Source organism: Daktulosphaira vitifoliae, unplaced genomic scaffold (assembly GCF_025091365.1).
Source record: "Daktulosphaira vitifoliae isolate Bord-2020 unplaced genomic scaffold, ASM2509136v1 Scaffold_3, whole genome shotgun sequence".
Taxonomy (NCBI): domain Eukaryota; kingdom Metazoa; phylum Arthropoda; class Insecta; order Hemiptera; family Phylloxeridae; genus Daktulosphaira; species Daktulosphaira vitifoliae.
Window position 1 is genome coordinate 25,350,897 of NW_026099574.1, and position 16,023 is coordinate 25,366,919.

Consider the following 16,023-nt stretch of genomic DNA (forward strand, 5'->3'; position numbering starts at 1 on the left):
AAAATAAAAATCAATATATAAACGTTTAACGGGAGAGCTCTTGTGCGCATCTCTTCTACAATGCCAATTATTATCAAATTACAGTTACCCAAAGATTTTTAGTTGCACTACATTAACGGTCTCTATTTAAATATAAAAAATAGTATTCCTTTATGGTAGGGGTTACATAATATTTAAAAAATATTTTGTTGAGTTAAAAAATAATTTGTATATATATATTATACATTATATATGTATATATATTTATTAAAAAAATAACTAATCATAACATACATATACTAGTAATAAATTTACAAAAAATATAAAAAGATAAAAATTTACTACAAATAAAAAGTTGCTTTGAAGTTTTACAGTTTAATTTATTAAAATTAATATCCGGGAGGCAGTTTAAAAATCATTTTCCCATTTTTTCCTTCTTCTACACAAGGTACGCGAAGGATATTGAAGTAAATACTTCCCATAAGATCACCAGTAGGATTTTTAGATTTTTTAAGACAATTGTATAACATTTGGTCACACATACAATGTGATCTACAAAAAAAAAAAACATAATTTATGAATATAATAAAATCAGGTAAAAATTTTTTAGATAATTTGAAAAAATAGTGAAGGAAAATAATTGTTGTATCAGGAATTTTAACTTCAATTATAATTTTTTTAATTCGAAAAGATACTTAATACAATTTGATAAATTAATTTAAATTTAAGGCACACCTTTGTTATTGTAGTACAGCATAAATAAATATTATTTATTGACTATTTAAAGAAAAATTGTATTATTATTTTTCAATGAAATATCCATCAAAATCGATTTTTACGTCTACTCTTTTATAATCACAAAAGATGAATTTTCTGGTTGTTACTTTTAAAAAAAACACCGGCACACAAAAAAAAAAAAAAGTTGTCTGTACTTTTGACCAGGCCCACCTACGGACATGTATTTTGACCCGCTGAATCCGAATTTGAAGTCCGTTTAGCTCGGTCACCCTTCAGATTTGAGTAAAATGCAAAAAACAAAAAAATAGGCAAAAATTTCCGAAAAACTGCAATCACAGCGATGAAAAAAATTTTGTGGACTTTGATCAAGTATGATTTTTATGTATTTCAATTTACTGAAACTGAATCTGTACGTTAATTAACCCGTTGAGTCGTCAACATTTGAAAAATAGCAAAAAAAACTCAAAAAATTGCAATAAATTGTAGTTATAAATATGAAAAAAAATGATTAGAACACGATTAAATACTTTTCTTGTATTTTTTCATGCATAAAATAGGAGTTTAGAATATGAAAATATAAAAAATTGTAATATTTATAAAAAAAAATGACTAGAATGAAGAGAACGATTTTCTCGAATTTTAACCTCTTCATGCACGAGATTTTTTTTCCTTAAAAATAAAATATTTAAATTGCAAATCAGATTGCTAATTACCTTATGATATTAAAAAAAAAATAACAAACATCAACTTTTAGAAAAACTTCATAAATTATAAATCATAAAATTAAGTTCATAAAATATATATAATAAAACATATTTTAAAAGATCAATATTGAATAAGATTTTTTTTTAATATAAAATAAAGTATGTTTGATAAAATTAAATAGTATGAATATTTTTTTTTTCAAATATTGCACGATGGTATCATATACTAAAACCTTATTTTTAGTAAGTCAAAATCAAAAAAAAAATTTATTTTTTATTTTTACTAATATCATAAGGTAATTAGCAATTATATTTTCATATTCTTAACTCCTATTTTATGCGTGAAAAAATACAAGAAAAGTATTTAATCGTGTTCTATACATTTTTTTTCATATTTATAACTACAATTTTCCTGCTCTTTTTGGTTTTTTGAGATTTTTTTTAATTTTAAAACGTTAATAGGACAAGAAAACTTCAGATTCAAATTCAGTGGAATAAAATACATAAAAATCATACTCAATCAGAGTCCAAAAAATTGTTTTCATCTCGATAATTTCGATTTTTCATGATTTATTGCAATTTTTTGAGTTTTTTTGCTATTTTTCAAATGTTGACGACTCAACGGGTTAATTAACGTTCAGATTCAGTTTCAGTAAATTGAAATACATAAAAATCATACTTGATCAAGGTCTACAAAATTTTTTTCATCGCTGTGATTGCAGTTTTTTTGCAATTTTTTGGTTTTTTGCATTTTACTCAAATCTGAAGGGTGACCGGGCCAAACGGACTTCAAATTCAGATTCAGCGGGTCAAAATACATGTCCGTAGGTGGGCCTGGTCAAAAGTACAGACAACTTTTTTTTTTTTGTGTTCCGGTGTTATTGTACTTTCTATTTTGATTTCCATTTAAAAGAATAAATAAAAATTTTTTATAAACATCTTAAGTATTGTAAGCACACTACGAAGCAAACCATTACAATATCTAAATTCTATTATTAACGTTATTGATATTAAATCTTAAGTAATCAAATAAATAAAAGTTTAGGTATGAAAATAAGCAAAAAGGTTGAACTTGAACATTATTACCAAAGCTAATTCAGAGCTAAAAATATAAATTATTCGGTTATATTTCTTACTTTGTGTACATGGAATTATTTGTTACATCATATCTTCTAGCACGTGCTCTAACCTTTGATGGACATAAGTCATGTGTTCTACAGCACATGTCTAATTTTGTTTCTGGTCCAAGATCGAAAAACGTAGACGCCAAATCACCAGTACCACACCATTTGGTACCTTTCAAAAATAACAATTTTCATTGACATTATTCCACTTTACAAATATAATAATTACTTTGATAAATAATTAAACATATTTAACGGAGAAAATATTTTCTTATTAAATCTATTTAATTAAAAAATTATACCATGTTTAAATGGATTTGTTAAGAGCATTTAAAAAACATTTAGATTATTAATTAAGCACTTTTCAATGAAATTAAGTAAAATTAAATGGAGCTGTAACATGTCTACTTTATTTTACATGGCCTTCAAATCTATAATTGAATCTAAATGCCAAAAAAATAACTATAATAAATTATTATAAAACATAATATTAGAGTAAATACTTTAGAGTCGAATAGAATTTGACTTTCGAGACGTAAATACGTCTATCACCATTTATAAGTAATAGTTAAATATTTTTATGTGAAAAGATATTTTTAGTATTTAATAAGTACTATATTTATAATTTATGAGTGTTTATATTATTTATATCATTATTATTTAAATTCAAAAGGATTTTTTTTTTGTACTATACAATTATAAAAGAAAGGCGTTCCGAGGACTTCTCTTTTGTGAGTAATTTGCCTCTCAACTTGATAATCATGTAATTTCTGGTGGATATGTTAAATTTTTTATAATTTGTTTCAAGTACAATCGAAGGTTTTTATGACAGTAATTTTAATTGTATATTAGATATCAATCAATACTAATCTAAAAAATTTCTCAATTCCATTTTACTGGATCCCTAGTGTATTTTCTTTACATTATACCTATTAATTTATCCAAATGCATTTTGAATATGGTTTGAAATTATTTTTAATTTATTCATTTTTATTTGAGTCAATTATGTAAGCTTAATTTATTTTACATTTATATAATTACATCATATTAAATTTTATATGTTAACTTTTTAAATCTATTAATAGACATAAAATAAATAGATTACTACAATATAAAAATATATTTATATATTATATTCTAATGGTTCCGTAGATATTTTTAGTAGGTTATTTTGTTTTCCTAAACTAGTCTTGTGTTCAAGTTATAATCTCTTGCTTATATTATTTTAGTCATTTGGATAACCTTGAATATCGCTCTCAGGGGCTAAGCAAACATCATAGAAATTCATTATTACTATAATTAAAGAATATAATGTGAATTTAGTTGCCCCTTAAGAAGTGAGATTATCAGGCTCTAGACACTGTATTAGATAACATGATAATTATTTATTGTGGAAGTGATTATGGGTTTAGTTTTATTGTAAAATCCTTTAACCAAATTAGTAAAGAAGTTGGAAGCAGTAGTTTTATAATATATGGGAAAACTTCCAATATAGAAATAATCTGTCATTTGTCCCATATTTAATAAAGATGATGCTATAGATACAAACAATTATAGAGGAGTTTAAAATCCTGCCATAAAATCATTTTCCTTGTTATATTATGAAGATTGAAAGTATACTTAAGAGATATAATCGGAGACTATCAAAGCGGTTTCTTGAGAGTAAAGTCCAGCTTTAAACATATTTTTACAATTAGACAATTAATCGAAAAATAATATGAATACAGAAAAGATGTACATGTGTACTTTGTTATCTATAATCAGGATTCGATAATATAATGTTTGGCATAAACGACGAAAGGCCTTAGAGGTATTTTGAATCCCTAAAAAACTCACCTATATGGTTAAAGAGTGCAACACAGTGCTTTTTCAAAGGTTTACCATATGTTTTGAAGTTAAATTGGTCTTAAGCAGGGCGATACACTGTTTTTTGTTTATTTTTGACCTAGGACTTAAGAAAATATTAAGGTAATGTGAATACATCAAGATAAGGAAATGTGGTCTAATAGTACGCTTATCACTTACCTTAAGTAAAACCAGGATAAACCAAAATATTAAGTTACGGCTAGGGGAACATGAAACAACTCAAACCTGGTAGTAGGAATTATACCTTTTAACAAATGGAAGATTTTGTAGACTATCAGAGGAACGTTTGTACTTAAGTTTTCTACTGCAAGTTTTAACATACGTTTGTGAACATGGTTGACTACTAAAGGAGATGAAAAAAAAAAACTGTTTTGTTTTGAAAGAAGAGTTCTTGAAAGGATTTATGGGACTATTTTAGAAAACCGTGAATACAGAAAAACTAATGGATAAATGCAACAAATTTACTAAAAACTTGAAATCAATGCATACCTTACCAGCAAACGATTTGAGAGGGATAAGAAAACAGCGTTGTGTAGGAGGATCAACGATGATCAAAACAAGTGCTAGCAGGGAGTAATAATAGTGGACAGCTCATTCAAAAACAAATGGATGAATGTAGAAGAGGTAACGAAAGTCTTTCAAAGATGTAAAAGTTGAAAATAAAGGAGAAGTGTTCATTTTAATTCCTTGGGTCTGAATCTTATCTTTTTGTAAGCTATTCCGGCTATTACAATTTTAACAAAGGGTTATAATATTCAAATAAATGTTATAAACTATAACGTATATTAATGAAAGTTTATCTTTAGATAGACTCAGAGTCGGCATTAATGGGGGGGAGGGAATAACCACATAAAAAATGTGGTTAAAAAAAGTTTCATTCGGCAGTTTGTTGATTGAGATAAGGTTCTGTGGCTATAATTTACTCAGAGCTTTCCAAATGATAACGATAATATAGACTAAATAAAACGTTTTTAAGGAGATGTAAAAAAACATTTTTCATAAGATTACTCTTGATTACCTCTTAAAATGTAATATAATTAACTTACAGTTTAGTTAATAATTTAAATATAGACAGTAGTCGTCGCTTATTGGACTCAAATAAACCGGTTCCTATTTACAGGTATGCTAACATACAGAAATATATTAGTTTATTAGACTTATTAGGATTATTATAAATGACCCCTTTGACCGATGTGGTCATTTAACAATAAGAAAAATAACAAAAATATAACAAATGTACTATGGTATCAGTATTTTGTTGTTATGATGGAGATAAACTGAATTATTTTTTCACAATAAATCAAGAAGTCGTTAGCTGGTTGAAATGATTAGAAATATTACTGAAGACGGAAAACCCAATTGACTACTCTGTATAGTTTTCTATCATAAATTAATAAAACACGATAAATAAATACATACACATTTAAATTATCTTATTTTCTATATACTTTATTTTTTAAATACATTTTATTATTTCTATGATTATATGTATTTATATTTATTTTATAATCTTATTATGAGTACACAAAAGTAGGCTGGAATCTCAATAAATATTTTTAATTTGCTTAAGAGATTTATTTGTTTAAGGACTTATTGACTCATTCAGTTAACGAACTCAAATGGTCTAGCCCCAAAGTGAGTCTACTAAGTAGTTACTATTGTACTACATTTTAATACAAATAGCGACCACAGATTACTTACCTGGTAATATTCCAGAGTACAAAGAACTTTGAGTAGATGTTTCAACTTTTGTTGTATCAACATTTTCACCAGGCGATCTTGTCTTTAAAATACTTTTGTTGATATCTGTGTTTGGTTCAAGTAAATCACACTGTTCCATTAAATTTAACATTTGTTGTAAAGTAATTCGAAGTGGTTTATTTATTTTAGTCAAGTTCTTTAATATACTTTTACCTTCTTCATCATTGCTGAAAGCAATAGACAGATTAAAATGTGAATAGTTTTCAAACATTTTAATTTATCATAATTCTATTATTAAAATAATTTTTTGTTGGATCAATAATCAAACTGGTGTATGATAGGATTCTTTTTTTTAACTCATGTCTTTTTTAACAATATAATTGAGATATTTCAAAAATATTTTGTTGGCTTTAATAAAAATATATTTTAGATAATAAATATATAAGAATGTATTATGATATTTATGAAACCAACATAAAAATAGTTTAATAATTATTTAGATTTAAGAACCGTTTATGAAAATATTAAAATGGTAATTTCCGGAGATAACATGTTTCCTGAGGTTTAATATTAAAAGGCCATTTTAATGGCGTGTTAAAGTTACTTTAAAATACATTTAAAGGACTCTATTTTTTGCGAAGTCATATATTTTTTTTACGATTAGGTAAAATAATTGGCATACATACAAAAATAAATAAATAAAAATGAATTAAACCCGTGAAATGCCAACATACTGTAAAATGATCATTAATCCGAATCATTTAAAATCTAAAAAAGCCTTAATTTTGAATTTCAAAGTATATATTTCATAAGTATTTATCAATAGGAGAGCTCTACTTCACTTAAACCCCTAGAAACGTCTCTACTCATTTAGAACTTAACTTCTCTCTTTCACTTTCCTCTACTCCATTTACTCTGTATGCCAACTCTACTTGCCTTTATCTGTAGCATACTTACATGTTTAAAAATAAAACAGGAAAGAAAAATTTGAGAAAGCGACATAAAATAGAACGGAGGAATGTAAACTCTCTTGATAAATAGTTATAATATCATTTTCAACTACTTTAAAGTACAGTTAAATTAATTAGTTTAAAGTTTCAAATAAAATATGTATTTTATAATAAATTGTTTTGAAGAAGAATAAAAGGGGAAGGTACGCCATCATAGTAAAATAACACTCAATGCTATTTTTATCAAGCTTTTAAAAATATGAAAAACCTTCATACCCATAAATAAATATGCTATTTTATGAACAATATACAATTTCAAAATTCCGAAATCTGGTATTAAAAAAAATCGGATATTTAAAGTAAGATATTCAAATGTAATGTAAATTTCAAAATCTGGATTAAGTAACCTCAACAAATACGGATTATTACTTTCGTTAATATTTATTTTTTTCTTTAGCGTATAATAAATTATTCACGATATATTTAAGTCAAACTGTAAACATTTACAGTAAAAATGTCGTAACTAGTAAATAAAGGAAGTACTTTCCGTGTCAATTTAAGTACATTAACATTTGTTTTAAAAATTAGAATTTTAAACAGGTTCGATGGCTTACCTTGATTTTTAATTTATGTATAATTATTGTATTTAAGATTGCATTAAACTATAAATGAATAAAAATAGCTCAAATAATGTTTTATGACAGTTTTCAGTAAAACACTTTACGTAAGTTTTTATGAGTCGTTCAATTGTAAAAAGACTAATAAAAAAAATTGTTTTTTTATTCGACTATTTCTTGACAAATTGGTATATAAATAATTTAAAGGAAGCAAAATTAAGAAAATAATTCTTTTTGACATGTATGTCCCTTTAAAATTAAACGGCTTGAATAATATTAATTGCTATTATTCTATTAATTTTAGAATTTTTCATTTCAATTAATATTTGTCAATAATTTCAATCTTAAAAAATGAAATAGCCGATAAGTATTCTTTAGGTAATTAAAATTAGTACAATAAATTGGTTATAAACGACTAATGTTTTAAATGTGTTACACGTATCAATAGTTTCTCAGTCATGACGTCAACCCAACGAATTACGATATGCTTTACAATTAATAATAATACATATATTCATGAAGGAAGAGATTAGGTTTTGTTCATAAGATTTAGTAACATCATTATTATGCATCAATACAATTATAGACTGGCCCTTTATAGAATTCTCATCAACTATTCCAGCTGATATAATTAGCAAGTAATTTAAAGAAAGAAATTGTCGTATGTTGTCAGCTGATAAAATGGCTGACACATCGCGGGAGAAAGTTAAAAGACTACGAAAGTATTTACATTTATCTCTAGTTTATTAAACGGAGTAGCACATATGATGCACCTTTCGTTTAGCTAATTAAATTAGCTTATTACATAATCCCATCATACACTAGCCAGTCAGACCCTAAGAGTAATTTTTACTCTTACGTCTTAATGAAAAACTTTCTAGGGTACTTTATGTTATTGGGATTGTTTGTACTAAAATGTATTCACTGTGTCGTAGTAAAAAAAAAAAATGGTATATACAGAAATTAATATTTGTATTTATATATTAGAAATGTGTTCTGTAGACTTACTAAATCTCGATGAGTTCACAATTAAGTAGTTCTTTGCCTTTACCGACCTCTACTACTGCTATGGTTTGATCGTGATAATAAATCATGCGTAAAGAATTTGGACTTATTTTGAACCCACTATAATTCTTTACTGGGTTCATCGCTTGAGTAAAACATACCACGAAACAAACAAAAGTCAATGATAATTTAAAGTTAATCATTTTTATATTCTTCTAGATTCCACAACCATATCAATAGCAAAAGTATCGAGTTTGCCTCCCACTGAAAACAAATTTCAAGTAGTCAAATAATTTAATTAATTACAAATAAAATAAAATAATGTATATTCCAATGATATTACTATTTAACATGACATGCTGTTTTAAATAATATATCATAGTAAACTGTTAAAGGAATCTTAATTAATTTTAGAAAATTTTAATCAATTCAGTTCAATTAAATTAATAAAATATATTGTTTGAGTTAGGTTTAATATTTATAATTTGTATTCAATATGTAATTAATAAAAATATATAATTTAAATATTGTTATAGGTGACCATTTTTGTGTAAAATATATTTTTGGAGGTTCATTTCCTATGACATATATACAGCCTAAAGTTTCTTATGTATTGTATTAAATAACTCATTAATAGACTAAACCAATAAGATAATAAAATTATTTAAGATATGTATTTTAAATAAATCCTATAAAAAATATACACGTTTTGTGTTTATTTTTGAGTTCTGATGTCTCTAAAAGTACAAATAAGAAGACCTATCTTCAATTCTCTATATTCATTAAATATATCAATTGAACATTCATAACGGTTAAATAAAGAAATGGAGAACTTCAATGTCAATAATTGTTATTGTTAACTAACCTTGATGATGATTTTTTAAATTAATTCTACAGAAAAAATAGACCTTCGGATTTTAAATGCTTTTGGAATATCGTAATTGGTAAATTATAGTTCATAAATCATTTTTAAATGAATTATTAAAAGATATATAATTTAATACTTATCAAATAATATTCAACGGTTTTATAAAATTAAGGTAAATTGATTCATACAGAAAAAAATGTTTCTTTAAAAATGATTTCCTTAAAGAATTCTTTAAAAAATTAATTGATATTTTATTAATTTAAACAGGCAATAGCCTAGTTGCATAATAGGTATAATATTTAAAATAAAACATTTATAAATATACTAAAAACCCCAAGATTAAACTATAAAGAAATTAATATTAAATGTATTTATAAATAAAGGCATATTTTTCATACTTAATAGATTGGAACAGAACATGTAAATGATTTAATTTTCTTGTGCTGTGATTAGCAGGATATAATTTTAAGCCCAGTTTAATATTTTTTATGCAGATTTGGAATTCTTTTGAGTAATCGAAAGAAAAATATCCATGACTATTGATATAAATAATTATTAAAATTTTTTTTTCTAAATTGTTAATTTTGTCGAACATCCCGCAGTATAAATCTCATTTTTATATTTAATATTTTGCTCAAATGCTATCATAGTCTCATTTTATAAACGCATAAAACATTTAGCGTTCATTTAATGTATTTTATTGATGTTATCATTAATAACATTGTTTCTGAGATACGTACCCCCGATTTTTTAGTAATTTTTGTGGCTTTTTAAGTACAATATTTTTAATAATTTTAATATTAAGTAATATTAACTACATGCGATCACTTTTTATTGTAAAAATTTAATTTGTAGAAAAAATAACTGTTCATAATTAAATTAAAATTATAAAAAAAATGATCTTAGAAGTTGTTGCTGTGAATTACCATTAATTCTATTGTAACTCTCAATTAAAAAGAGACAACTAAAAATAAAAACTTGAAACATTAAAGTAATTATTACAATGAATCTATTAAAATAATTAACATTTAAACATATTCTTTTGAAAAATGTGCATAATGAACTTTATAATATACAATTGTTATAGCAAGTACATAGTTAAAAATGTATAATTCATAATATTATCATATTATCATTTATTGCTATCAAATACAGAGGAAATTTGTAAACACATATTTTCATTTATTCATACATTATTGCCAAACAAATCAATCCTTAGTTAAATGGAAATGAACTCATTAAAATTTTTTTTTTTTTGTATTTGATAATTTTCGTGTTTTATTTTGTAAAACAATTACAATATTTTGCAAGTGCCAACTAATGGAAGCTTCAAATAGTTTGAGTATTCATAGTGCGTTCATATTTACTAAAATAATGTAATTTTTCTCTTTCGAAGACATATTGTATGTGTTAAAAAACAAGGTTCAGTGCTCACAGACCCATGAATAATATAAACAACTATATAGTTGATGGATATTGTTATAAGTAGAAGGTCAGTATAAATATAATGGAATAGAATGCGGTCCTTTTTTCTTCAATTTTTTTATTTTAAGCACTTGTAGATAAATCAATTAAATACAACACAAATTCAGTTTGTAGCTACTGAATAATAAAATATAACAACGTTGTGACACTTTAATGCACAAACGCTGCTTAGTTGTTCGCACGTGCAATAAAAAATCTTTATGAAATTACTTTCTCCTGTAGCGAAAAGTTAACGTTTTGGAAAATTGTCAATCTAATTTCTGTGATATAAACGCCAAAAAGAAAAATCCAAGTAACTGCATGACGTAAAATTTGGTAATATTTCACAAAGGCTGAAGATAATTTAAGTATAAGTTTTTTCTTAATTTTACTCGTAAGAATACACATTTCGGTCAACAAAGTCGTTATTAATTAGACGTTAATCAAATTAACCACGTTTTGCTCTTTCGAAACTTCGTTAAATGATGAAGATTGTAGTAGCTGTAGTATTGAGCAATCACGAGCCTCGGGACATACCGAATAGGTTACTAGGTATTTTCTCAGTGTCTCCGGGGCCCATATGATTATAATTATTATTATCTGTACCGAGTTAGCTACGTGAAAAACCGTTTTCATTGTTTACAAAATATTTGAATTTTGGATTATCCAATGTAAAAATAAACGTATTCTATGTTTTCATAACCAAAACACATTTAAAATTAATTTATTAATATTTATTTTTTTATTAGTGACCTTTTACATTTATAATTGCCTATTTTGTACGTTATATAATCCTATTTTACATAAATCAGTTTTCACATTAAAAAAAAAAATTACACAAGAGAATAATTATATTAGGTAATAACAAAAAAAAGTATCTATAAATCTTGTTTATAATAGTTAACTAAGTACACCTCTTAAAAGGTGATTCTTTAAACACTAGTCACTCGATAATAATTGTGTAAAGAAAATTATTTTTAATTTTATTAATTTTTCGATTTATTAATTATTAATTATTATAATATGAATTGATCACTTGTAGCTAATATTATTAGTTACTTTTTAATTTATTTCTTAAACCTGAAAAGTGTCTACTTTTTTAAACGACAACATATATTTAACTAGCCTATTAAATAAAAAATAATTTAATTGAGAAAATGATTGATTGATACAACCTTTGACCCATTATTTATATCACATAAAATGTAGACTGGAGACGAAGAATGGATTACAACAATATCATATATTGTTACATTATAACAATATTTATCATTAAACATTTTTCATCATACCTCCGACTTAGATAACAACATGACAATAATTTTCAAAGTTTGGTACGAAAGTTATTGATGTATTACAGAAGTTAATGATTACAAAACTAAAAAGTTCATTTTATACATACTTTTAGGCAAATTAACAGATATTAAAGTCACCAGCCTATTTATTTCATTATTTTAATTAAATATTTGAATTATATATTAATCTTAAAAAGGAAACAATGTGTTTTAAAATTTCTGGTAAGTTGAGGATTCTTAAAATAATAGTTAGTCTTTTATTATTTCTAGAAAGTTAATAGTAAAAGTTTAATCTTCATAAAGTCTAAAGCTAATAAAAATTATGATATTTATTATTAAGTAAAAGTTCTATATGAAGCATTCGTGACGTATTCGTTATTAACCTACATTTTAAGTAAAAATCAAAACTCTCAAAAGAACGCTAAAATTTTATTTTTGGTAATGATGCCCCTTCCCCTGCATAGAAATTTTAGGTACAACAACTGCACGAAAACAATGAATGGTTCATATAGTGACCACTCTAATAACAGGTGAAATAACTAAACTTAGTTTACCGAATATTCAATTATTCCAACTGTCTTACTTGCAGTTGTAACTATAGATTAACCTTTTATATGTTTATTCTAACCGTATTTTTTTTTGGCGTGAGTTTTAAAATTATTAATTTACCCATAAATATTAGTTGTTAAGATATCAACCTCTTGCTAAGATTTTTAAAATCTATTAAAGCTACCCGACAACGACATATAAATAAAAATCATTTAGTTTTAATCTTTTTATGGCTTTATTGCCCGAAATTTATTTAAATATACTCAATGCCGCAGAAGTTGTTACTACAGTAGATCGATTTATATATGTATTGTATTCTAATAATGGTAGTCACGAATTTATAATGAAGGAAAATATATAAATTGAAGTGGAACTGTACGCTCTACACTTAGTATAGATAGTTTAAGAATAGATGAGGCAAACTGCTCATAAATTATTTTAATAATAACTTAAACAATAATAATAAATACGGATCATAACAAATGAAATATGTCTTAGGATTTAAATTTAGTTGCAAAACATCAATTCCTAGTAGGGGTAAATAAATTGATTTTGAACTTCAACAAAATGACACATAAAACAAAAATAAATTCCTAAACTACTTCTTGAAAGTATATAATTATTGATAGTAAATATTTCCAAGATAATTGATATTGGTTCATTTATTTTCAATAAATTTAACTTATTACTTGATTTACAATTTTTTGTTGTTTCTTTATTTTTAGAACTAAACAGTTAACGTTTAGTGGAATCAAATCAAATATAATTTAAAATTATATGCACGAAAATTGGCGAAAAAATGAAAGTATAGTATAGTATTGCGTACATTTTATTGGAACACAAATGATTTGTTTCGGCTACTATTTTAGTTTAAGATTTTTGACAACTCGCTGAACTAATTTAGTACTAATAATTAATGGGACATATTTACCAAATGACGTTTTTGTAATTTTAAAACCTATTGTTTTTTGACTATTGATGATTTATAACTTATTGGAAACTAAAGCATGATTTTGGAGGAATTACAAGAGTACAAGTACTGCCCTAGTTCTGTATTGCTTACTAAATGGAGTAATTTTTAAACTTTTTCTCAGGAAATATAATTAAAACTATGAAATGTTATGATATTTATAAAATTATTATATGTATAACGTAATTTTCATATTCTTTGAAATATTTGTTAATGTCATATATTACTAATGTATAACTCGTTTATACGAATCCTTGTCGTTAATGAAATAATGTACACATCATTTTAAAATTTATATTTTAGAACTTTTATATTCGGTTATCTATAAAAATATATTATATCTGTAGTCGTTCTAAAATTTACATTGTATTGAAATTAAAATAAAAAAAGAGATATTCTCGTATTTAATCTTACAAATATTCACTTCGAGTTTGTTTTAAGCGCACTCGATTGCATACTTAAAATCAAACATAAAAGCGTTTTATGTTTTGTTTAAAAATAAGAGTTTTTTGAATAAAATACAATTACATTCTAAGAATACTGACTTAAGTCTACTTTTAAGATTGTTTCAAATGTTTAAAAACTTAATGTGGGGATCGTGATTGACGGTGAAATTTTAAATACGAGTATTAAACCGTTTATTTTTTCATATTATTATGTGCGCGTATCTCTTAAGTAATATATTTTTGTTAAGCTAGTCACACTTTTTAAAAAATTTCCGTGTTTTGCCAAATATGTTATAGGACGAAATGTATACGCCAAAAGAGGGACCAAATTAAGGATATCTTAAACGATAATTTGATATATGATCGAAAATTATACTTACCGAATTCAATTTCGGAATATTTTGCTTTTGATTAGCTTCAATGGTGATGATATTATCACAGCAGTGGCGCACAAAAACGGACACGGATTTTAGTGGTGATAACAACAAAAGAGAAAGAAGAGAGCACGAGAAGGTTTCTGGTTGAAAAGTGGTTAGTATTGGAATAAATTACTCGATACGGTAGGAGATTATGTCGGCAACGGCGTCATGAGCACCAACAACACTCTGAGCCGGTCACCGCGTGATAGTACACTAAGAGACGAACCGGTTGGAACCTTACGCGCAATCGCGGTTTTTTTGAGGTCATCGGATGAAAGTCCGTACCGCATACTGAGTCTAGTGCGGTAGGTAGGGTTCGTCAGAAGACACTGGACTCACTCGAGCAAGCACATGTGTCAGACCCTAATACTTGTAAACAAAAATAATATCACAACATGATCACCATTTACAAACGCAAAACGTTAAATTTAGTTATGCACAAGGTCTATAGAAAAATGCGTCCGTCATTATTAGAAGCTAATGACTTTAAAATGGTTTACAAGCAGATTGATTTATCACGGATTTTCTATCAGTTTCCTAATTGTTCATTATACATTTTAATAATCAATATGACGATTAAAAATTCGTATATATATATGTTTTATTGAAATCGGTTATGGCTAATTAATTTTATGTAATAAAACTTTATTATTTGGACAGTAAACTATAATAAAAGAAGTTAAAACGCGTATGGATTCAATTTTCTAACAATATAAACAAAAAATGTAGAAACCATTATTGCGGTTTAAGACTAGGCATTAATTTAAAGTCTTAATTGGACAAGGTCATAACTTATTTTACATTTGTATTGAAAACATATTGAGTGGCTAAGTGTAAGAAGGACATTTTCACAAAAATTACCTTTTTGCTTGAAAAGACTTTTTGGGTTTAGATATCTCTATATTATTTTATATTATATTACATGTGTAAAACTTTAGATTAACATTTTTTAGAATTGAATAGAACGTGCAGAAAATGTGTTACTGTGTATAGCGTATAAAAATGCCTTACTTTCATGAAATACGTATTTTTTCTGTTTTCAATCTAATATTTAAATAACATGTGACTACAAAGTATGATTTATTTACTACCCTCCCTCCCTATATTTTCGTCATATTATGATTTTTTCATTAAAATTAATTTTTATAAGCCATTGTAAATATCCATTTTATTGCAAGAAAAAATTATTCCTAAGGATAGATTTTAGGGGAAATTGCATATAATACATCGGTGCCGTTAGGTTCAACTTGTTTGAAATCGGATGTATTAAAATCAACCCAATGAGAGCTGAGAATTTTCATGCACAGACATAAAAGAAACGTGGTAAA

The 16,023-nt window shown here is 25.4% G+C and overlaps 1 protein-coding gene across 1 annotated transcript; it reads right to left on the minus strand.

Annotated features, from left to right (window-relative positions):
* Nucleotides 1-16: 16 nt before the first annotated feature.
* LOC126900908 (uncharacterized) lies at nt 17-14,931 on the minus strand. The gene is made up of 5 exons (XM_050676942.1): nt 14,657-14,931; nt 8,688-8,948; nt 6,113-6,339; nt 2,558-2,717; nt 17-531 (listed from the first exon to the last, which is right to left on the minus strand). The coding sequence occupies exons 2-5, from the start codon at nt 8,885-8,887 to the stop codon at nt 369-371; spliced, it is 750 nt and encodes a 249-aa protein (XP_050532899.1). The 5' UTR covers nt 8,888-8,948; nt 14,657-14,931; the 3' UTR covers nt 17-368.
* Nucleotides 14,932-16,023: the final 1,092 nt, after the last annotated feature.

What these genes read in the sequence shown, in the direction of transcription:
- LOC126900908 (XM_050676942.1), bottom strand. Translation starts at nt 8,887, where the DNA reads ATGATTAACTTTAAATTATCATTGACTTTTGTTTGTTTCGTGGTATGT. An exon ending in GTACTCTGGAATATTACCAG is followed by an intron (nt 2,718 to 6,112) that starts GTAAGTAATCTG and finishes TATTTTTGAAAG; the next exon opens with GTACCAAATGGTGTGGTACT. An exon ending in AATAATTCCATGTACACAAA is followed by an intron (nt 532 to 2,557) that starts GTAAGAAATATA and finishes TTTTTTTTGTAG; the next exon opens with ATCACATTGTATGTGTGACC.